At 43.8% G+C, this 24,219-nt stretch overlaps 1 protein-coding gene across 11 annotated transcripts in view; it reads left to right on the top strand.

The window, feature by feature from the left end:
* Positions 1 to 24,219, top strand: part of ATP9B (ATPase phospholipid transporting 9B (putative)) — a 468,039-nt gene that overhangs the window by 337,309 nt on the left and 106,511 nt on the right. For all 11 annotated transcript variants that reach the window (XM_077135187.1, XM_077135182.1, XM_077135183.1 and 8 more), the window contains one exon: positions 20,636 to 20,778. In XM_077135187.1, the coding sequence (XP_076991302.1) occupies positions 20,636 to 20,778 (143 nt within the window). The remainder of the gene's footprint in view (positions 1 to 20,635; positions 20,779 to 24,219) is intronic.

Here is a 24,219-nt window from a genome sequence, read left to right as displayed (position 1 = left end):
AATAAAATGAAATTTGCTTAGTTAAAAATTGGTAGTTCTTCAGAGGAAAGGCAGCTATCTTTCGTCCGAGTTTCTCTGTCATCGGGAAGGCACACGGCGACGTCTGCTAGCCTTCTCTCCTGGCTTGTGGGTTCCAACAACCTTCCTTGGGACGATGCCTTTCTGTATCTCCAGATGCCTGGGCTGAGCCGTGAGTGCTGAGATGAGGTGTGATGAGCCGCTTGGGCTCTGCTGCATTGCTCTCTCTTCTGACATCACTCTTTTAAGCCTCCAGCTAATTAAATTAAACATTATTCTTTGGGGAGGGCACTCCCCTTAGCCAACTGCAGATAGAGTCAGCCATAGATGAGTTTTTTCTTGGTACCTTAGGACATTTTTAAGGCCTTAGAACTGTAAACTTGTAACTTAATAAATACCCTTCATAAAAGCCATGCCATTTTTGGTATATTGCATTCCAGCAGATTTGGCAAACCAAAACAGGCAGTATTAACATCTTCCAATTCAGGAGCATGGAATGTCCTTCTATTTATTTAGATGTCTTCTGTGATTTATTTTAGTAACATCCAAGTCCTTTTTGGTTCTTGTTTCTTCATCTTCTTGTCAATCACTTTTATATAGTAATTTTAGTTTTTCCATATTTTCAAACAGATTTGCTATTTCACGTACAATTTTTAGTTTTGCTGTCGCGTTTTTACATGAAAGATCTATAAAAGCAGTTATTTTAATTCATTGAATATAGCTAAAGCGGGAATATATTAGGATATCTAACAGATAAGAGGAAGATTAGCCAAAGCCACTAGCTTTGGGCATGACTTGGGTAGGGGGCGCAGATGGTACCCTTTGGGGCTTTTCCTTCTCCCCCTGTGACCCTGCTCTCCTCTGAGTATGTTTCATATTCTGAGAGATTCTCCTCCCCTGATGGCATTTAGAGTCTTCAGACTTGTTTACCAGCTTAATTATGCAAGTAAAAGGTGAATGCTTCCTCCTTTCCAGTTTGGGTGCCTTTGATTTGTTTTTCTTGCCTGATTGCTCTAGCTAGAACATCCAGCACTGTGTTGGAGAGCAGTGATGACAGTGGGCATCCTTGTCTCGTTCCTGATCTTAGAGGGAAAGCTTTCAGTCTCTTACCATTGAGTATAATGTTGATAGTGGGTTTTTCATGTATGCACTTTATCATGTTGAGGAAATTTCCTTTGATTCCTACCTTTTAAAGTGTTTTATCATGAAAAGTATGTAATTGTTTCACTAGGATGAACTTAAATGCTTGGAAATGGACAGAGGTGATGGTAGCACATTATTGTGAGAATAATTAACTGTGCTGAATGTGGTGTGAGTGTGGTGGAAAGGGAGAGTTTAGAGTCATGTATGTCACCAGAAGGGAAGGTGGCATGGAGGTTAAAACATGGAAATGTGTAATGTGATGAATCTTGTGGTGGACAGTGTCAGTAATTAACTGTATAAATATAAAAAAGTGGGTGGTACAACTGTGGTGCAACTGTGGCTCAGTGACAGAATTCTCATCTGCCATGCCAGAGACCCAGGTTCACTTCCCAGTGCCTGCCCATGTGAAAAAAAAAATATATATATATATATATATACACAAGTTCTTTTGTGAATAGAGCAGATGTACAGCACTGTTATGAGGAGTTAAGGACAGAGGGTGTATGGGGAGACAGGGACCTTTTGCGAACTGTGGCCTGTACTCAGCAGTAGCAAAGGCACCATGCGAACGCCACGGGTCAGTAAGGTGGGTGGATAAGGAGTGTGGGAGGATTAGGGTGTCGTTTTTTTGTTGTTGTTTTTTCATTTCTTTCCCAGAGTAATGAAAATGATCTAAATTTGATCATGGGACTGTGTGCACAACCACGGGATGATGTGGTGAGCCAATGACTTACACTTTGGATGAGTTCTAGGCTCTGTGAACACATCTCAGTAAATTTACATTAAAAAGAAAAAGTGAACGCTTCTTCTTGGCTAGTTCCAGGAAAAGTGTGACTCTGTCCTCCCAGAAGGAGCCCCTGTTCCCAGGGTATGTTGTGTGGCCTGCTGGGCCTGCCCTGGAAGTAGGGTTGGCACGCAGTGGGCGCCCAGGAGCCCCTCAGCAGCTCGTGCCTGGTGGGGGCCTGCACGCTCCACCCCCCACACACACCAGTTAGTTACTCCTGCCGTAGCGGACAGTCTCACTTTTCTGCACTTGAATGGTTAAGTGGCTATCTGCCCCTCAACTGTTTAATTCCTTCCCTTTACCACCACCGCTTAATTTAGGATGAGTGGCTTGGTTGATCTTTGCCAGCCTTTACTCTTAGACTTTTGGAGATACTTTATTTTAAGGTGTATCTCTTAAATTGCATATATGTAGGGGTTTCTTGTTTGTTTGTTTTTTAAACCAAATGCACTGTTAGCTTTTTAATGGAAATACGTCTCTGTTTCACAGTATTGACATGGAATGTCTGACCTCACTTCTGCACTCCCATTCATATTTTTGTTCTTCCTTTTTCCTTCATTTTTTGTAATGTTGCTTTACAGAATATGTTTTGCTTTTATTTTCTCAACTTGTTTCATAATTATAGAAGTCTCTTAAAATTAATTACTGCTTGGCTTTAAGTTTATCAAATAAACATGCCTTTGTTTCTTCAACTAACATGGTCAAATACCAAACAGTGACTTGTGACTCCTCTTACTCCTTGTGAGGGATTTCATGCTCATTTGGTTTCCTTTTTCCTCCTTTGAATTTCCAGATCTTTGTATTCAATATGAGTTTACAGACGTTGATTCTATTACGTATTGCTTTTTAATTATGTAAATCTCTTACAAAACCATTCTGTACGTTCAGATTTACACCTGTACATCTGCTTACTGTGAATGTGTATTGATTTCAGTGCTCACCTTTCCCCCTCCTGACTTCTCAGCCGACTCTTTCTTCTTCAGCTATAGCACTTTTTAAATCATTTCATGAGAATTTCTTAGGAAATCAAACTGCTTTTTGTCTGTCAAGTTAAGCCACAGTTCCCTCCTGGGTCTTAGCTGATGTGTATAGTATGTGTGGGATTCTGAGAGGCAGAAGGCTCCAAATATGTCCGCATGCGGGGCTGAATGCTAGGGAAATCCTGCCTGGTTTTGTTTCCGTTCGATACAACGTTTGATTCCTACGTGTAGATCATGAGGAAATGGTTGGCATCATTCTAAACAGAGGGCAGTAGTTCCTTCCATCTTAACAGCTTGGTTAAGTGACATCCTTCTCCCCAGTTGCCCCCCCTCCGCCGTGGTAACTGCAGGGTCCCGTCACCTCCCTCTGCCCTCCCCCCCCCGTGGTGACTGCAGGGTCCTGTCACCTCCCTCTGCCCCCCCCATGGTGACTGCAGGGTCCCGTCACCTCCCTCTGCCCTCCCCATGGTGACTGCAGGGTCCCGTCACCTCCCTCTGCCCTCCCCCCCCCGTGGTGACTGCAGGGTCCCGTCACCTCCCCCTGCCCCTCCCGTGGTGACTGCAGGGTCCTGTCACCTCCCCCTGCCCCCCCCATGGTGACTGCAGGGTCCTGTCACCTCCCTCTGCCCCCCCCCATGGTGACTGCAGGGTCCTGTCACCTCCCCCTGCTCCCCCCATGGTGACTGCAGGGTCCCGTCACCTCCCTCTGCACCTCCCCGTGGTGACTGCAGGGTCCTGTCACCTCCCTCTGCCCCCCCCATGGTGACTGCAGGGTCCCGTCACCTCCCTCTGCCCCCCCCATGGTGACTGCAGGGTCCCGTCACCTCCCTCTGCCCTCCCCCCCCCGTGGTGACTGCAGGGTCCTGTCACCTCCCTCTGCCTCCCCTCCACCATGGTGACTACAGGGTCCTGTCATCTCCCTCTGCCCCCCCCATGGTGACTGCAGGGTCCTGTCACTTCCCTCTGCACCTCCCCGTGGTGACTGCAGGGTCCCGTCACCTCCCCCTGCCCCCCGCATGGTGACTGCAGGGTCTCATCACCTCCCTCTGCCCCCCCCCCCCCCGTGGTGACTGCAGGGTCCCGTCACCTCCCCCTGCCCCCCGCATGGTGACTGCAGGGTCCCGTCACCTCCCTCTGCCCCCCCCCCCCCCGTGGTGACTGCAGGGTCCCGTCGCTTCCCTCTGCCGTGTCCTGCCCGGGCCTCCGTGCTCACTTTCTCACCTCCAGTAGTTCTTTGGCTCAGTCCATCTATACAACACTTCAATTAGTTTACTTTTCCTAAAATACCACTTTGATTATTTCACATTCTCATTCCTTGACACCCACTCAAAGATTTAATGTAGTTCAGAATTTTGCCTCTACCATCTTAAGCTACTTTTCATACCTCACCTTTCTGTTCCTTATGATCTGAGACTATATTTTGTGTATTCTTATCCTTTGCAATGGATATAGATCAGATCTTAACACATCTTGGGTACACGTCTGCCTTTGTCCCAGCTGCACAATACCTTGTACCTTGTCAACCCAGGGCCTCCCCAGAAACCTGCCTTGCCCAAGACGCGTGGAAGCCTGTGCCCCAGCTCCACAGGCAGCTTTGCCCTGGGTCTCAGTGCTAGGATGGCTTCTCTGAGCGCCTTAGGCCATGGCTTGCCCCTCGTCTGGGCTCTCGGCCCCGCTCCCCTTGCCTGGCCCCTTCCTCTCGTGGCCTCTTACAGACGCTGTTACTGTTGCTCAGAAAAGGCCAGGTGAAACCAGTAGAGACCAGGAACCAACACAAGTTGAACCATGATCCCAGACCTCAAAGCTCAGTGAGCATCCTTCCTCCCCATGGAAAATATGGAGAGTTTGGGAGATTGAATGGCAGGATTTTATGATTCTCTGGATATAGAAAATGACTGGAAGCTGGTCTAGGGTGACTCTTGTTCCTGGCCCTCGATGGCCCTTGATGCTGTCCTCAAATGGAGAGGTGTTTCCTATACTGAGGAAGAGTTCATAGGCTTGTTTTCCCTTTGTGTTGTCTGGCACCTGAAGGAGGGAAGTGGGAGTGTTGGCCTCTGCTGAGTGTGTTTTGCCTTAAAGGTGTTGGTGACCCATCTAAGGGAAGCTGTCCCTTGAGCATCATGTCACTGTAGGTAGTATCGCCTGGAGTCTCCTTGTAAAGATCCGGTGGTAGGAGCCCCTCCTCATGCATGGCATGTCATAAAAAATAAAAGATATTACAGAATGAAAAATGTAGGGAAAAATTTAAGATAAAATGGCATCTGTATACTTTCAGCCTATTGTCTCTTGCTCAGATTAGGATCTAAAAATAAGTCTCCCTTGTGGAGAGTTATTTCAGGTGGGTCCATTCCCTGGGATGAATCTCATCCGTTCCCTGGACAGGCTTGGGGGTGCTCAGCTCACCTGGCAGCAAACCAAGCTGCAAGTTTAACATAGCCACTTACAGTCTAAGCGCAGCAAGGACCCTGGTATTGAGGAAAGCACACTTGGGACTTCTTCACGGTCAGGTGGTGTCTGGCCAATGCTGGAACAGTGCATTGGGCAGTTCCGGCCTCATGGGGGAAATTCATTTTATAACAGTAAAGGCCACAGCCGCCTTCTAGCTCAGTAACTTCCCAAAACTTCGGATGCTGCCTCCATCTGTTTGGAATGGGTCTCTCTACAGACCCGCTGCCACAATTGCTAAGTTAGCAATAACATGAGCTTAAATCTGGCATCCGGAACCTTATAATCCATCATGATCCAAAAATGGCAGGCTTAATAGTTTTTTTGGTTTTTTGTTTGTTTACTTTGTTTTTGTCACAGATCATGCTGCTAAAGGTACTTTCCTAGCTTAGTAGAGGTCTAGTTTTTAAAATTTCCTGAACTTATCACTCTACTAAAAAAATCAATTAAATGTAGTAATGATAATTACTCTGTCAGCTGCATGTTTGAAGTTTGAGCTTCCTGGAGAGTCTTAAAATTAAAAAGCAAATTATTAATATAGTAACTAAGGCATGCCTTGTGAGTGAGACTGCGTCTAACCTTTTTGCCCCCTGTTGTCTAAGTTGAAGGAAGATGTGTTTACCTTATTTGTTTTTCATTAGGAAACTGTAAACTTGCACTGTGCAAGACTTATACTTCATTTCTGTCCGCCTGAAGACTCTCTCTTTTCTTTTTCACAAGTAGCTGGTGTTTTCCACAGTCTTCAAAGGGTCATTGTACCCAACCCCAAACATTACAGCAGTAATTATCTGTAATGTAATATTCCATGAAATAATAAATTCTTACAATTCCATAACAGCAGTGATTGTTTTTTTAAAACCTAAAACTATTCTAGGTTTGAATAGACAGATGTCCCAGAAGAGCCTGACAGACATCACTTGTTCCCACTCAGCCACATGTCCAGGGATGGTGACACTGAAGAATTCCTGCTCAGCTCGAGACAGAAATCCGTTTTACCTTCAGTAGTTAAGATGGGCTGACGTTTTCCAAAATGATTTGACCAAAAACAGAAAAGAGAACACAACACGCAGAAAACATCGTGTTTTTCCAGGGTGTGCGTTTGTGAGCCAGAGCATCAGGGCTGTGGAAAGCGTCCCAAGCACCAGCCCCTTCAGGCCTGGCCCTCATCTGTCCTCAGAAGTGGTGGTTACCAGGGGCCGCGGTCCCCTCCCCCAGCTCTACCTGTATTTGAGCCAGGCAGCCCGCCACTCACAGTCAGTCACTGTGATTCACGGACAATCTCATCTTATCTCCAAAGTCAGGGGTCAAAGAAGGATCCGTGTCAAACTGTATTTTCTTTTCCTTCAGGCCTCCCCCTTGCCATACAGTCCCCTCCATGGTCGAGTCACCATGGCACATTGGTAGTGGTAGCCACTACATTTATGGCACCTTCAGTAGGTACATGTGCCCAGGGGACATGGCCACCCAGGAGGCATGGCTTCAGGGACACAGCCGATGAGGGGCCATGGCCGCTCAGGGGCATGGCTTCAGGGACACCCAGGGAGCATGGCTTCAGGGACACTGCCGACCAGGGAATGTGGCTTCAGGGACACGGCCAACCAGGGGCCATGGCCGACCGGGGAATATGGCTTCAGGGACACAGCCGACCAGGGGCCAGAGCTGTCCATGGGACACTGCTTCAGAGGCACAGCCAGCCAGGGGCAGTGACCACCTAGGGGGCACGGCTTCAGGGACACAGCCGACCAGGGAACACAGTGACCCAGGGGACACAGCTGACCAGTGGACATGGCCGACCAGGGGACCCAGCTTCAGGTGCATGGCCAACCAGTGGACATGGCCAACCAAGGGACATGGCTGTCCAGAGGACTTCTTACTTTCTGCCATAAAATGCTGTCTTCTAAGCGTTCTGAATCTCCTTCATGTAGCAGAAGCAGTTGTATGTCATGTTCGGTTCGTTATTGTGGTAGGATTATAGATAGAAGGTGGCGAGGTGATGGTCTAAAGTATCTTTGTAACTGTTGATTAAAGATTTTCTCTCTGACTAGTCTAGTTCATATAATGTTTAAGATATGAACTCTACAAACAGATAAATCAAATTCCTATTTTTTCTTTTCTTATTTTACCTAGGGACATTTTTCACTGTGACTCTTATATCGATGTTCAAGTGTATATAATAGGTTGAACCATATGAATTACCATTTTAGTAGGTATAAAACAATTGAATATTAGCAATATTATATGATTTTAGCACATACTGCTGTTTTATTGAAAGAATTAGTTACAAATGATTGTTATTGAGTTAAAATCTAGGAAGTGCTGCGTTGTGAGCACTCGCCGTGGCTGAGCCCCACCCCTGCACCATCAGTGTGGGTGTTGATTTAGAGTAACAGGCCTGAAAGGACCCCTCGAGGCTTGGTTAATGCTTCAGAAGGGACGCAGTAAATTGTCCAGGATGATGGGATGAGACAGCATCATTTTTTAAAATTGCAGACTTACTATGTAACTTTAAATTGTGAAATTTTGTAAGTAAAAAGCCCAGAGAGTGGTAGCACATACCCATGTATTTATCACAGATTTAAGATGTTCACATATTTGTTAGTGTTTTTTGTGAGAAATTAGATGTTACAGAGCTGCAGGCCTTCCCTGCCCACTGCCCCAACTTGCTGGAATTCAACCTCATGAAATAGGCGTCTGATGCTTTTAGTTCATGTTTTTACAGCCTTGCTGGTGTCTGTTGGCCCATAAACCATTTAAAGTATTTGTGTGTTTTACAGTTTAATAAATGGTATTGTGCCATTTATATCTATTTGCAAGGTGCTTTTAGTGGCTTTTTAGTGGCCATTTGGATGCCCTCACTCGTGTTCCATCGTGGGTGCCACTGTGCAGGCCCGGACACCCTCGTGAGCATGCGAGAAGGGGAGTGCCAGGTCCTGTCCACACGGCTCCTCCTCGTGGCGTGGCACCTCGCTTTGAGGGGGCTGCGTTCATCTGCACCTCCCTGCTGGCAGTGAAGAGGTGCTTGCTCCCACCCGACCACATGGTTGCTGTCACTCGGCCTGGCTGCTCGGGCATTGCTGTGAGGACCCCGGGTCTTCTGCTGTCGTCTACTGGGTTCCTTGCTGATTGGTAGGAGTTCTTTTTTTTTTTTTTATTAATTAACGGAAAAAAAGAAATTAACCCAACATTTAGAAATCATACCATTCTACATATGCAATCAGTAATTCTTAACATCATCACATAGATGCATGATCATCATTTCTTAGTACATTTGCATCGGTTTAGAAGAACTAGCAACACAACAGAAAAAGATAGAGAATGTTAATATAGAGAAAAGAAATAAAAGTAATAATAATAGTATAAAAACAAACAAACAAAACAAAACAAAAAAAAACCTATAGCTCAGATGCAGCTTCATTCAGTGTTTTAACATGATTACTTTATACTTAGGTATTATTGTGCTGTCCATTTTTGAGTTTTTGTATCTAGTCCTGTTGTACATTCTGTATCCCTTCAGCTCCAATTACCCATTATCTTACCCTGTTTCTAACTCCTGCTGGACTCTGTTACCAATGACATATTCCAAGTTTATTCTCGAATGTCCGTTCACATCAGTGGGACCATACAGTATTTGTCCTTTAGTTTTTGGCTGGACTCACTCAGCATAATGTTCTCTAGGTCTATCCATGTTATTACATGCTTCATAAGTTTATCCTGCCTTAAAGCTGCATAATAGTCCATCGTATGTATATACCACAGTTTGTTTAGCCACTCGTCTGTTGAAGGACATTTTGGCTGTTTCCATCTCTTTGCAATTGTAAATAACGCTGCTATAAACATTGGTGTGCAAATGTCTGTTTGTGTCTTTGCCCTTAAGTCCTTTGAGTAGATACCCAGCAATGGTATTGCTGGGTCGTATGGCAATTCTATATTCAGCTTTTAGAGGAACCGCCAAACTGCCTTCCACAGTGGTTGCACCATTTGACATTCCCACCAACAGTGGATAAGTGTGCCTCTTTCTCCACATCCTCTCCAGCACTTGTCATTTTCTGTTTTGTTGATAATGGCCATTCTGGTGGGTGTGAGATGATATCTCATTGTGGTTTTGATTTGCATTTCTCTAATGGCCAGGGACATTGAGCATCTCTTCATGTGCCTTTTGGCCATTTGTATTTCCTCTTCTGGTAGGTGTCTATTCAAGTCTTTTTCCCATTTTATAATTGGGTTGGCTGTGTTTTTGTTGTTGAGTTGAACAATCTCTTTATAAATTCTGGATACTAGACCTTTATCTGATATGTCATTTCCAAATATTATCTCCCATTGTGTAGGCTGTCTTTCTACTTTCTTGATGAAGTTCTTTGATGCACAAAAGTGTTTAATTTTGAGGAGCTCCCATTTATTTATTTCCTTCTTCAGTGCTCTTGGTTTAGGTTTAAGGTACATAAAACCGCCTCCAATTGTAAGTTTCATAAGATATCTCCCTACATTTTCCTCTAACTGTTTTATGGTCTTAGACCTAATGTTTAGATCTTTGATCCATTTTGAGTTAACTTTTGTATAGGGTGTGAGAGATGGGTCTTCTTTCATTCTTTTACATATGGATATCCAGTTCTCTAGGCACCATTTATTGAAGAGACTGTTCTGTCCCAGGTGAGTTGGCTTGACTGCCTTATCAAAGATCAAATGTCCATAGATGAGAGGGTCTATATCTGAGCACTCTATTCGATTCCATTGGTCGATATATCTATCTTTATGCCAATACCATGCTGTTTTGACCACTGTGGCTTCATAATATGCCTTAAAGTCCGGCAGCGCGAGACCTCCAGCTTCGTTTTTTTTCCTCAAGATGTTTTTAGCAATTCAGGGCACCCTGCCCTTCCAGATAAATTTACTTATTGGTTTTTCTATTTCTGAAAAATAAGTTGTTGGGATTTTGATTGGTATTGCATTGAATCTGTAGATCAATTTAGGTAGGATTGACCTCTTAATTATATTTAGTCTTCCAATCCATGAACACAGTATGCCCTTCCATCTATTTAGGTCTTCTGTGATTTCTTTTAGCAGTTTTTTGTAGTTTTCTTTATATAGGTTTTTTGTCTCTTTGGTTAAATTTATTCCTAGGTATTTTATTCTTTTAGTTGCGATTGTAAATGGGATTCGTTTCTTGATTTCCCCCTCAGCTTGTTCATGACTAGTGTATAGAAATGCTACACATTTTTGAATGTTGATCTTGTAACCTGCTACTTTGCTGTACTCATTTATTAGCTCTAGTAGTTTTGTTGTGGATTTTTCCGGGTTTTCGATGTATAGTATCATATCGTCTGCAAACAGTGATAGTTTTACTTCTTCCTTTCCAGTTTTGATGCCTTGTATTTCTTTTTCTTGTCTAATTGCTCTGGCTAGAACCTCCAACACAATGTTGAATAATAGTGGTGATAGTGGACATCCTTGTCTTGTTCCTGATCTTAGGGGGAAAGTTTTCAATTTTTCCCCATTGAGGATGATATTAGCTGTGGGTTTTTCATATATTCCCTCTATCATTTTAAGGAGTTCCCTTGTATTCCTATCTTTTGGAGTGTTTTCAACAGGAAAGGATGTTGAATCTTGTCAAATGCCTTCTCTGCGTCAATTGAGATGATCATGTGATTTTTCTGCTTTGATTTGTTGATATGGTGTATTACATTAATTGATTTTCTTATGTTGAACCATCCTTGCATACCTGGGATGAATCCTACTTGGTCATGATGTATAATTCTTTTAATGTGTTGTGGGATATGATTTGCTAGAATTTTATTGAGGATTTTTGCATCTATATTCATTAGAGAGATTGGTCTGTAGTTTTCTTTTTTTGTAATATCTTTGCCTGGTTTTGGTATGAGGGTGATGTTGGCTTCATAGAATGAATTAGGTAGTTTTCCCTCCACTTTGATTTTTTTGAAGAGTTTGAGGAGAGTTGTTACTAATTCTTTCTGAAATGTTTGATAGAATTCACCTGTGAAGCCATCTGGTCCTGGACTTTTCTTTTTAGGAAGCTTTTGAATGACTAATTCAATTTCTTTACTTGTAATTGATTTGTTGAGGTCATCTATTTCTTCTTGAGTCAAAGTTGGTTTTTCATATCTTTCCAGGAACCCGTCCATTTCCTCTAAATTGTTGTATTTATTAGCATAAAGTTGTTCATAGTATCCTGTTATTACCTCCTTTATTTCTGTGAGGTCAGTAGTTATGTCTCCTCTTCCATTTCTGATCTTATTGATTTGCATCCTCTCTCTTCTTCTTTTTGTCAATCTTGCTAAGGGCCCATCAATCTTATTGATTTTCTCATAGAACCAACTTCTGGCCTTATTGATTTTCTCTATTGTTTTCATGTTTTCAATTTCATTTATTTCTGCTCTAATCTTTGTTATTTCTTTCCTTTTACTTGGTTTGGGATTAGTTTGCTGTTCTTTCTCCAGTTCTTCCAAGTGGACAGTTAATTCCTGCATTTTTGCCTTTTCTTCTTTTCTGATATAGGCATTTAGGGCAATAAATTTCCCTCTTAGGGGCGGGCCGCGGTGGCTCAGCGGGCAAAGTGCTTGCCTGCTATGCCGGAGGACCTCGGTTCGATTCCCGGCCCCAGCCCATGTAACAAAAACGGAGAAACAGAATACAATAAAACAAGAAAATGTTTAAAAATGTTTCCCTTTCTTCCTTCCTTCCTTCCTTCTATCCTTCCTTCCTTCTCTCTGTCTTTCCTTTAAAAAAAAAAAAAAAAAAAAAAAAATTTCCCTCTTAGCACTGCCTTTGCTGCGTCCCTTAAGTTTTGATATGTTGTGTTTTCATGTTCATTCGCCTTGAGGTATTTACTAATTTCTCTTGCAATTTCTTCTTTGACCCACTGATTGTTTAAGAGTGTGTTGTTGAGCCTCCACGTATTTGTGAATTTTCTGGCACTCTGCCTATTATTGATTTCCAACTTCATTCCTTTATGATCCGAGAAAGTGTTGTGTATGATTTCAATCTTTTTAAATTTGTTAAGACTTGCTTTGTGACCCAGCATATGGTCTATCTTTGAGAATGATCCATGAGCACTTGAGAAAAAGGTGTATCCTGCTGTTGTGGGATGTAATGTCCTATAAATGTCTGTTAAGTCTAGCTCATTTATAGTAGTATTCAGATTCTCTATTTCTTTATTGATCCTCTGTCTAGATGTTCTGTGCATTGATGAGAGTGGGGAATTGAAGTCTCCAACTATTATGGTATATGTGTCTATTTCCCTTTTCAGTGTTTGCAGTGTATTCCTCACGTATTTTGGGGCATTCTGGTTCGGTGTGTAAATATTTATGATTGTTATGTCTTCTTGTTTAATTGTTCCTTTTATTAGTATATAGTGTCCTTCTTTGTCTCTTTTAACTGTTTTACATGTGAAGTCTAATTTGTTGGATATTAGTATAGCCACTCCTGCTCTTTTCTGGTTGTTATTTGCATGAAATATCTTTTCCCAACCTTTCACTTTCAACCTATATTTATCTTTGGGTCTAAGATGTGTTTCCTGTAGACAGCATATAGAAGGATCCTGTTTTTTAATCCATTCTGCCAGTCTATGTCTTTTGATTGGGGAATTCAGTCCATTAACATTTAGAGTTATTACTGTTTGGATAATATTTTCCTCTACCATTTTGCCTTTTGTATTATATATATCATATCTGACTTTCCTTCTTTCTACACTCTTCCCCATGCCTCTCTCTTCTGTCTTTTTGTATCTGACTCTAGTGCTCCCTTTAGTATTTCTTGCAGAGCTGGTCTCTTGGTCACAAATTCTCTCAGTGACTTTTTGTCTGAGAATGTTTTAATTTCTCCCTCATTTTTGAAGGACAATTTTGCTGGATATAGGAGTCTTGGTTGGCAATTTTTCTCTTTTAGTAACTTAAATATATCATCCCACTGTCTTCTAGCTTCCATGGTTTCTGCTGAGAAATCTACACATAGTCTTATTGGGTTTCCCTTGTATGTGATGGATTGTTTTTCTCTTGCTGCTTTCAAGATCCTCTCTTTCTCTTTGACCTCTGACATTCTAACTAGTAAGTGTCTTGGAGAACGCCTATTTGGGTCTAATCTCTTTGGGGTGCGCTGCACTTCTTGGATCTGTAATTTTAGGTCTTTCATAAGAGTTGGGAAATTTTCAGTGATAATTTCTTCCATTAGTTTTTCTCCTCCTTTTCCCTTCTCTTCTCCTTCTGGGACACCCACAACACGTATATCTGTGCGTTTCATATTGTCATTCAGTTTCCTGATCCCCTGTTCAAATTTTTCCATTCTTTTCCCTATAGTTTCTGTTTCTTTTTGGAATTCATATGTTCCATCCTCCAAATCACTAATTCTATCTTCTGTCTCTTTAAATCTATCATTGTAGGTATCCATTGTTTTTTCCATCTTTTCTACTTTATCCTTCACTTCCATAAGGTCTGTGATTTGTTTTTTCAGTTTTTCTGTTTCTTCTTTTTGTTCAGCCCATGTCTTCTTCATGTCCTCTCTCAATTTATCGATTTCGTTTTTGAAGAGGTTTTCCATTTCTGTTCGTATATGCAGCATTAGTTGTTTCAGCTCCTGTATCTCATTTGAACTATTGGTTTGTTCCTTTGACTGGGTCATATTTTCAATTTTCTGAGCGTGATCCGTTACCTTCTGCTGGCATCTGGGCATTTAGTCAGATTTCCCTGGGTGTTGGACCCAACAAGTTGAAAGATTTTTCTGTGAAATCTCTGGGTTCTGTTTTTCTTATCCTGCCCAGTAGGTGGCGCTCGTGGCACACGTTTGTTTACAGGTTCCACCAGTAAAAGGTGCTGTGGGTCCTTTAACTTTTGAAAACTCTCGCCGTGGGGGAGGTTCGCCAGCCGAAGCAGCTTGGAAGAGTGCCAGCCGGCCTGGGGGTCCGAACGCGGGGAGGGTCGCCGGCCGCCACAGCCCGGGAGAGTGCCCGACCGAATTTCCTAGTCGGCCCGGGGTGCCAAGCGTGGCGGGAGGGCGCCAGCTGTCACAGCCCGGGAGATGCACCGTTCCCAGCCGGACCGGGGAGTCACGTGTTTGGAAGGGACCCCCTGGTCACCGTTCTCTGCAGTCTGGGGATTTCCGACCGAACTCTCTCAGTTGGTCCGGGGGGCCTCGCGTGGTGGGGGCGCCAGCTGCCGCGGCCCAAGGGGACCGCCTGCCCAATTCTGCCAGCTGGCCTTGGAAGGAGGAAGGGAGGGACTCCGGCTGCTTGCAGTCCTGCCCGGGAAAGCCCGCGCCCCTCGGCGATCTTACCAGAGCTGGTTCTCCCAGACAGTCAGCCGTTCCTGGATGGGGTACGCCGTCCCTTTGATCTCCGTCATGGTTCAGGGAGCTGCTCTGTATTGTCTCCACTTCCCCAGTAGCTGTTCTGGAGGAGGAAAGGTGAGGGTGGCAAGGCTGTTAAGGACGGTGGCGGAGGAGCCGGTGAAGGCGAAAGAGGGCACGGTGGTGGTTGGAGAGCCGCCGGAGCGGGAGGAGAAAGGGAAGGATAAGATGGCGGATGGAGCGCCGGAGCAGAAGGGGAAAGAGGAGGACAAGATGGCGGCGGGAGCGCCGCCGGCAGAGAAAGAGGGAGAGGAGGGCTGGCTGGCAGCGGGAGCGCCGCCGGAAGAGAAAGAGGGAGAGGAGTGGTAGGAGTTCTTTACTGTATTCTGGTATTAACTCTTTATTGTCAGTCAGAAGTCTTTTTCTGCAGCCTGTGACTTGTCTTTTTTGGTCTTTTGTGGTATAAGAAGTTTTAGTTTGAGTGTAACGGTTTGTATCCATCCTGTCCTTTGTGTATGTATAAATATATTTCTGTATTTTCTTTTAACACCTTTAGAAATATTTTATATTCCACCCTTTAATCCATATGTAATGTTTTTTTCAGAGTATGGCATGAAAATAGGGCTTTCAGCCTCATTTTAAAAATATGTTTTTAAGCCATAAGAAGAGTTAGAATAGAGAATCTGAAACTGAGCCTACAGGCACTGCCCCCACCTAGAGCTCCGGTCCATGAGGGGTGCAGGACAGTGAATTTTAGGGTGCCGGCAGAGGCAGGGCCAGGCGCAGACTGGGAGGGCCCAGGCTCTGGCAGTGGGCGCGGCCTCAGTCATGAACAGGCAGGTGATTCCTTTCCCCCAGTGGAGTAGAGGAGGTGAGGGGCCAGCTGGAGACGGACTGAGCAGGAAGGGCTGTACTGATCGCCCAAAGACTTTGGTTTGGATAGAGGATGGAAGTTAAAGATGTCAGCATTGTAAGGAGTGCCTGAAAAGAAGGACAGTGGCAGTCCGAGAGGGGGGTGCACAGGAAGTCTTGTGGAGCGGGTGGCAGACGAGATGGGGGTTCTGACACAGGCAAGAATGGAGTCCTCCTTATTGGGCAGCTCAGCCAGCGTGCGGGAGATCTCCCAGCCCCATTTTACTCATATAAGGATGAATATGTAAAATGCTATTTGTAGCCTCTTTCTCTTTTATTAAAGTTTGAATTCATGGTTACTGTGGTAAGTAAGGGTTTTCAGGTCCAGTACTTCATCATCAACTTGTTAAATAACTTTTTTTAGTGCTTTTAATGCATGTGAAGTTTAAAAAATAAAAACAAATACTGAGGGTGATGCAATGATGGCTCAGTGGCAGAGTTCTCGCCTGCCACGCCGGAGACCGGGTTCAATTCCCAGAGCCTGCCTGTGCAAAAAAACACACTGCTGAGCAACACCAGCAAAACGCTTGGTCCCAGGCCCTTCCTCGTCCTCGCTTGCCATTTGTAACTGCTTAAAACCTCTTTACGATTTCTAAGAAATGCTTTTTAAAAAGAAATTGGAAAACTGCAGGCGTGATTTCTTAAGCAGTGTAACTACTTGCAAGATGTTCTGAAGATACATTAGACAGAAAGGGGGGGAGAGGTCCTGTTTTTATCAGTGAGGAAGCTGTGCTGGTTTGCCGAAGTCACACTGCACAGAGCCTTCCACTGTGCGCCCTCTACTCCCAGATCGCGTCTGAGCTGGGAGGGCAGGATGTGTGCTCTTGGCTGGAGGCGTGCACACTCAGGCTCCCTCCTGAAGACACACTGTGGCACATCTTGTCTGGCTCTTAACACTTACAACTATGGCATCTCGTCTGCTTTTGGACAGAGCCTGGATCTCTTGATGCCACATTCCAGCGGCTGTAAGACACAGCATCTGGAAGTCCCAACTTCCAGGGAATACTTAGCCTCCCATACTCTCTCTATCACTTCAGAAATGGCATGGTTTCCATTGAATTTAACTGTTCCTTCATGTTTTGGAAGATATTTTTGCCAATCTGAAAGTAAATAGAATAAAACAGATGCTATCATGTTCTTACGATGCGTTGAAGAACAGCATGTGTGAGAAAGAGGGTTTTTTACTGTTGTTTCTGCTGTTCTTTTAGATGGTATTGCCACAGAGTGAGACCTGTTCATAAAACCACTGCTGTCATGCTTACTAAAATAACAGGCCATCTTGTTCATTAAACTTGCTTTTGGGTGAAAGAAGATTTTTTTAAATTAAAAAACAGTTTTGAAGCTGTGACCGATGTCACCCACTTTTATAGGTGCCTGTCAGTGTGCAGTGTGTAAACGCCGACACTACCAGGGCCTCAGGGAACCGTCAGTGTGCAGTGTGTAAATGCCGGCACTACCAGGTCCCCAGGGAACCGTCAGTGTGCGGTGTGTAAATGCTGACACTACCAGGTCCCCAGGGAACCGTCAGTGTGCGGTGTGTAAATGCCGACACTACCAGGGCCTCAGGGAATGCCATCGAGCAGTTCCATGAAGATCAGGCTGCTTTTGCTGCCAAGAAGCTGTCGGTTAGCGCAGAGCGACCCTGGTGGAGGTAAGGGGCTCAGACCCTGGGTGCTCACCTGCTGGCCCTTTGTGGGCAAGTTGCTGAAGGAAACTGAGGCACAGGGACATTCCCACAAACTGGGGTTGGTAACTGTGCTTATCACAGTTACTAAACGGTTAAGTAAGTGAGTACTTTTAACATTTTTAAAGAAGCATAGTAAGAACTAGGTAAGTACTTGTGGAAATTTTAAGTTTTTGAGAGTGTGTCATGGTTTTATAGGAAACTCTATAAAGTCTTAGTCTCCAGAACGTTTTCATTACATATTTAAAATGAGCTTTTTGGAAAGTGTTCTATAGAATCGTCTTCATTATGAGATGAGTTTTGGAGTGAAAAGTAAGTTAGTGAACACAGGATTTAAGTTTCTACCCCCGTCCACTGGGACACAGAGTTAAAAGTGGGCCAGGGGGCACTGTCGCACGACAGCCTGCCTGGTAGCTGGACCCGTGAAGCAGGGTGCATGGGACAGGTTTTTGTGTTCGTGAATTGGGAGTTAGGAAATCTTGGTTCTTATTTTAAATCAGCCATCCTGGACAAATTTTCTATGTTTTTATGTCCTTTATTTGCAAAATTACGGTAATAATTTATATAATCGTGAAAGTCCCTTCCAGGTGTAGAAATTTACCAGCCTGCCTGGTACAGAGCACAGAGCAGAGTACACATTCAGCAAACAACTTGAGTAAGAAATGAATGGATAGAAATATCATGGCACTGAATCCAAACTTAAAAGTCTGAGAGAGACCCCCCCCCCCATATATACAGGTTTCCACAGTTCAAATATGTATCTCCTTGGGGGGAGGGGTGTGCTAACAGCAGCTTGACTTTTATTTCTATTGTGATTGTCTTTTCACGTCATCAGCCTTATAATTGCCCGATGCACACTATGTGGCCTTCTCCTTAAATCTTCTTCTAATTGTGCAAAGCGGGTGTTCTCCTCTGCCTGCATTTCCACTTTCCGTCCTGCCCCTGTCCAACCTGCTCTGTCTTCATGTTGACCCCCAGCCCCCCTCGCGCCCTACCACCTGCCCTTCCCGGACACCGTGGCTGTCTAGTTCATGAATTCAGGTGCCGTCAGTTTCTCTCGTCCTCCTTGTATGTCCTCCTTGTATTTTCAACCATTCCTGTTGGGGCCTTTCTCCCAATGGCTGAACCTGGGCAGAGATATGGAGGTGGGGCAGGGCCAGGTGGAGGGGGCGGGGGGGGGGAAGGACAGAGGGGCAGTGCCATGACCAAGGCCCTGACCGAGACCCTGGGGAAGGGACCCACGAGCTGTGGGCATGTCTGTGTCCAGCCAGGCATGTGCCCATCTGCTCTAGTCCACTCCACCCGCTCACTTGGAGCACGGGCTCGGTCTGAGGAGTGGGCGTGCTGTAGGCCACAGCCCCGACTGGTAACTGGGCGGCCCGGTCTTGTCGCTGTGCGTGTTGGCAGGCCGGGACCTGCACGCCCCGCCCAGCTCCGTGGTAGCTAGCCTGTGGCCCTCCAGGCTTTATGGTTGCTCAGAGTAGCCGGCTAGTGCTGAGAGTTAGCGAGAAAGGTAGAATAAGGGAAGTCTGGGGTGGTAGGTGATGCCTAAGTCATGCAGTATGAATTGTGATGTAAGGGGGAGTGTAAGTGTGCGACAAGATCCGTGAAGAGAAGGGTATTGAGAAAGGAACTGGGAGTCCAGGAGTGGTTCAGAGGAGTCATGAGTGACCAGTAGGGTGACAGCTTGGAAAAGAGGCAGACCGTGCTGAGGCGCAACGCTGGTGAGGAGGCGGGGACAATGGGTGGCCTAGAGTCCCAGCATGAGGACCTGTGTTCCAGTGTGCCACCGTGGGTTTGCAGGCAGCGCTGGCAGCAGGCGGCCCGGGGCCCCTGCCTGATCCTGAGATGCTTTCTCTGGAAGAACATCTGACCTCCCTTTGCATGCCTGTGCAGGGATGGGGTCTAGGACAGCCAGTCTCCACCCAGGCCAGGAGGTCCAAGGGATGAGCAGTGGCAGTTGTCAAACATGGAAAAGTTTGTTTACCAAAGAATCTGGGTTCTATAAGTAGAAACTTGAGAGAAAGAATCACAGTGAAAAGTTGGTTCAAAGAATAAACACTGACGTGTGTAAGATGAGAATATGGGAGAAAGACATGACCATGAGCAATGACCAGGGGTGCAGGAAATGCAAGCATTTTGGCTTTGGCTCTGTGGCCAGGCATCTGAGACATGGGAGCAGCCAAGAAGCTGCGTCCCAGAAGTTCCTGGGGGCCGAGGGGCACCCCGCCTTTGGGAGCTCAGCTCCAGTCTGGACGGGATGTGAGACGGCTGGTGCTTGGTCTTCCTGGGTGTGGAGAGTGGCTGAGCCCGAGGAGGGCAGAGGCCCTTCCTCAGAGCACCGTGGCACCAGAGGCTGCCCAGACCCCAAGCACCCGCCCCTTGCGCCACGGAGAGGATTGCACTCGCTGCTCCTTTTGCAGACTGTTCCTTCACCATCCTGTCTGGGCAGGAGAAGCCCGCAGCCTACCTAAGTTACAGTGCTAAAAATTGGCAAATGAGAGAATAGGATTTTAGAAATTAAATGTATTTTGCCATTTTATTTTTGCTTAATATATAGAAGCATGTAGAAAGGTACCTTCACCCACCAGTCTTGCGGTGTGGCTCCAAGGCTGTGGGTGTGGCGTGGAGAGCTGTGTTGCTTTCCTGGTCAAAGGCACATTCACAGTGCATCGTTTACAATTTTCACTTTGGATTTCCTTGAAGTAGAGAGACAGCAGAAAGATTTACATATCTCTGTGAGTGAGAATCCTTACAGATTTTTTTAAATTCTCTCTAGTGTTTTATGTCTTGTGCATACCTCTTTAAAGAGTAGTTTTTAAAATAATTGATCATTATCAAATCTTTCAAAACATTCTGTTTCATTTAAATGGAAAAACAGATCTCTTGATTTCAATGAATCACATTTCATTAAATTTTATAATATGTAAAGAAGTGCATCTGACGTAAGAGGTTTGAGAGCAAACACGACTGGTCCCACCTGGAAAGAGGGGGTCAGGCTCCACTAGGGCCCTTTTCAAATAGTTGTTCCCAGTAAACAGCCTGATGTTCTTACATGTACCCTTTGAGCCCCATGTGCTTTGTGCCTTAACTGTGGCACATACAGCATTCTGCCCTTTTCTGTTTCGTGTTATGTAACAAACTGTGATTAAGGACAGAATCTATCTATGAATCACTCATTTTACTGTCAGCTGTGGACATCTGGGGCATAAACCTTCAACAAATTCATTTATTTTAAAGACTGGAATCCAATACCAGCTGTTTTATATAAAGCTAAAGATAATTCGTGTGAATCAATAGGTGTGAAAGTCTTCGATGTGAAAGTCTCGTGTGGGTGCTGGGCCGCACTGACCGCTGTTGTGGGCTCTCATTTGGCAGTTTGCGAGTCAACCTGGACATGGGCAAAGCTGCGTATGGATGGATGATCATGAGAGACCAGTGCATCCCTGGGGCCGTCGTCCGGACGAGCACCATCCCCGAGGAGCTGGGGCGCCTGGTGTACTTGCTAACTGACAAGACAGGTACTGGTTTCAGTCTGGGTTCATCTTTGAATGGAGTGAATAGCACACAATCAAAAATGATCATGATACGTATATATATATATCTATGTTTATGTGTACATAGGTATATGAATATGTGTTTTAGATCAGAATATTGAATTCATATTTAGAATTTTCCAGACTCTGCTCTTGCAAATTGCCACACAACTTAATCATTATCTTCTAATATGTACAGTGTTAAGAGAATTAGCAAAATGTTACCCTTGGAGATTTAAGTCTTATATTTGTATTACTTTGAATTTTCTGTTAAGCTTAATATTTTTTTAATTACCTGTATAACACCTCCCTAGGGGTTTCCTCAGAGCAAAAATTGCATGTTTGTTTATTATATAATGGTACTTGTTAACTGTTGGGAGAAAATAGCAATAAGACATATGAATTTGGTATTTTGACAGAAATATTCTCTAAAGAGATTTACTATAAACTATTTATCGCTTTCTATGTCTCCATGCCCCAGATTCTAACATCCTTATCATTTTTAATTAAAAAAACTCTTTGTAAATCCATAGCAAACTAAATAAAAGATAAATTGGACCAAGAACATAGTAAAAGCCATTCCTGAAAGGTAAAATTCCTCCCTGATTTATTGATTCATGATTTAGATTCTTAGTAATTCTCAGCAAACTAGACATAGAAGGATATTTATTTAATATGATGAAGGAAATATGTCTGAAACAGAATTCCACATCGTTTTTCATACTGAAAATTAGAAATGTCCTAATCACGGCCAGGAGGAAGATCAGAACTGCCAGTAGTGATGTGACTTAGCATTCCATGCAGGAGTGCTCGCCATTGCACTAAAACAAGAAATACAGACATGAGAAAGAACTAAAGGAAAAAAAATATTTGTAAGTATAGCGATCAACCAAGGAAATTGATTGGTAACTGTTAAAACTAAGAAATCAGTGAATGGCACCTTACACATTAATATGCCAAAACAGCTCCCTTTTGTAGAAGCAGAAACTCAACCAGGCAACAGGGATCCCGTGCACGGTAGCCCCGGTATGAATGAAACACCTGTTAGTATGCCGCACACCTTGTACAGAGTCCCCAGGAAACCGTGAAACAGATCGACACGACTGCGGAAAGAACCCACGCCTCCTTACTGCGCCCCTCAGATGTTGGTCTTGAGATCTCATGGACATATGTAGAATTCTTCACCTTACAATTAAAGATTGCATGTTCTTATCAAACATACATGGAATATTCAAAGTTTGATCGTGCACTAGGCCATCAGCCAACTGTCAATAAATTCTAAAGAACAGGTATACTTGATCACAATATAAAAAAAATAAGTTACCAAGGTAGAACTTAATAGCGAAGGGATAAATTTTTAAGACTCCGTTTTCTTGGAAGTTAAAGAGCACACTTTTAAACAAGTCAGTAATGAATTAATGGAAATTTTTAAATACCTAGAACTAAATGATAATAAAATCATTCTATGTCAAAGCCCACAGATGGATAAAAGTAGGGCTTTCGGGAACTTTGCAGCCTTAAATGCATTGATAGGAAAAGGATAGAGGTTAGACATTAATAATTGAAACGGCTAACTTGAGAATAAAACAAAACCGAAGAAGCAGAACAAAGGAGATCTTATGAATGAGTACAGAAATCAGTGACTCAGTAAGCAGAGATAACACAGAGAAGCTCAGCAGTCAGCTGGTCCTTCAGAAATACACCAGGGCAAGCATAGCTTCCATGTGCCTATCGGGATCGAAAAAATGAAGCGTGAGTAAATATTATATATGATAAAAGGTACCATGCTACAGGAACAGATGAAATGTAAATGAGGTTTTAAGAGACTATCAATAAAAGCCTGGATAGTGGAAAAATCCTCAGAAAAACGCAAGCTAACAAAATGGACTCAAGAAGAAATAATTTTAATAGGTCTAAAATATTAAAGATAGGTAGTTCTTAGAAAAGTTTTACCATACCAGTCCTAGATAATTTTATTAGTAATTCTCTCATTCTTTCAAGACGCACTTGCTAGAGTTCATAGACTTTTTCAGAGAAGAGAAACAGAGGGAGTATTCCATTGAAATAACACTGATACAAAAGCCCAGCAAGGATAGAAAATGGAAGGAAAATTGAAAGCACATCTCTCTATTATGTCAGTGTAAGAAATCTGAACTATTACTAGATCAAATCCAGCAATGTTTAAGAATGGGTAATAGACTATAACTAAGTAGAGTTTATCCCAGGGACAAAAAGATAGTTTAATATTAGAAAATCTGTGAATGATATTTGCCACATTAACAGATTAAAGGACAAAAGCATGATTATTTCAACCAGTGAAAAAAGAAAATATTTGAAGCATTTGTAAAAGCCACGCTGATTTGTGATTTAAATCTACTCTGTTTCACTGTGTTGCACGGAACCAGTTTTTATCCTCTGGCTTTCCCCCTAATGACATGCACAACCGTAGCCTTGCTCTTTCAACCACACTCACACTCAGCTTTGTTAATTACACTTTCAGTATTGTTTTGCCATCACACAGTGTTGTGCTGTGCATTGCTGAACCTTTGCAATCGACCTGCTTAGACATTCTATACTCCTTAAGCATCAGTTGCCCAATCTCCGCCCTCTTCCTGTCGTCTGATAACCTATGCTCTCGAATTTAGTTCTCAGGCATTTCCTCGTTACAGTTAGTTCATATTAGTGAGACCATACACTATTTTACCCTTTGCTTCTGGCTTCTTTTGCTCACCATAATGTCCTCAAGGCTCATTCAGGTCCTTGCATGCCTCACACCTTCATTCCTTTCTGCAGCCGTGCAGTAGTCTATCGTACGTGTACCCCTCCCCGGTCGTCAGCCGCAGGGCCCTGGGCCCACCCCCATCCATTGGCAGTCGTGGATGCTGCCACCGAAGACTAGTGTGAGCAAAGGCCTGTTCATGTCCTGGTTTTCACTTCTTCCAAGTATATCCTGAGTAATGAGATTGCTGGATCATACGACAGTTTCTTACTTTGCTTCTTGAGGAAACCTATTGGCCAGTTTTGAAGAATTGTTCTTTCCTCAAGTTCACTGATTCTTTCCTCTTCGTCTTTACTTTGAAGCCCATACAGAGATTTAAAAAATTTGTGTTATTGCGTATTTCAGAACTAAAATTTCTGCTTGGTTCTTTTTTATAATCTGTTTTCTTTACTGAGATTTTCCCTTTTTTTCATTTGTTTCAAGTAACTTTGTAATTGATTGTTGAAGTTTGTCCTGATGGGTGCTTTGAAATCCTTGTCAGATCTTTCCAGCAGACAGTTCATCTCAGTCCGTCAGTCAGCTGATTTTCTTTTCTAGTACAGGTTGTAATTTTCTTGGTTCTTGATGTGATAGATGATTTTCTATTGTGTCCTGGACATTTTGTCTAATGTGTTACAAAACTGGGTCCTATTTAGGTCTTTTGTGTC

The sequence above is a fragment of the Tamandua tetradactyla genome, chromosome 18 (assembly GCF_023851605.1).
Source record: "Tamandua tetradactyla isolate mTamTet1 chromosome 18, mTamTet1.pri, whole genome shotgun sequence".
In the NCBI taxonomy this organism is placed as follows: Eukaryota; Metazoa; Chordata; class Mammalia; order Pilosa; family Myrmecophagidae; genus Tamandua; species Tamandua tetradactyla.
Note: the sequence above shows the minus strand (reverse complement) of the source record. Positions and strands in the feature narration are given on the sequence as shown.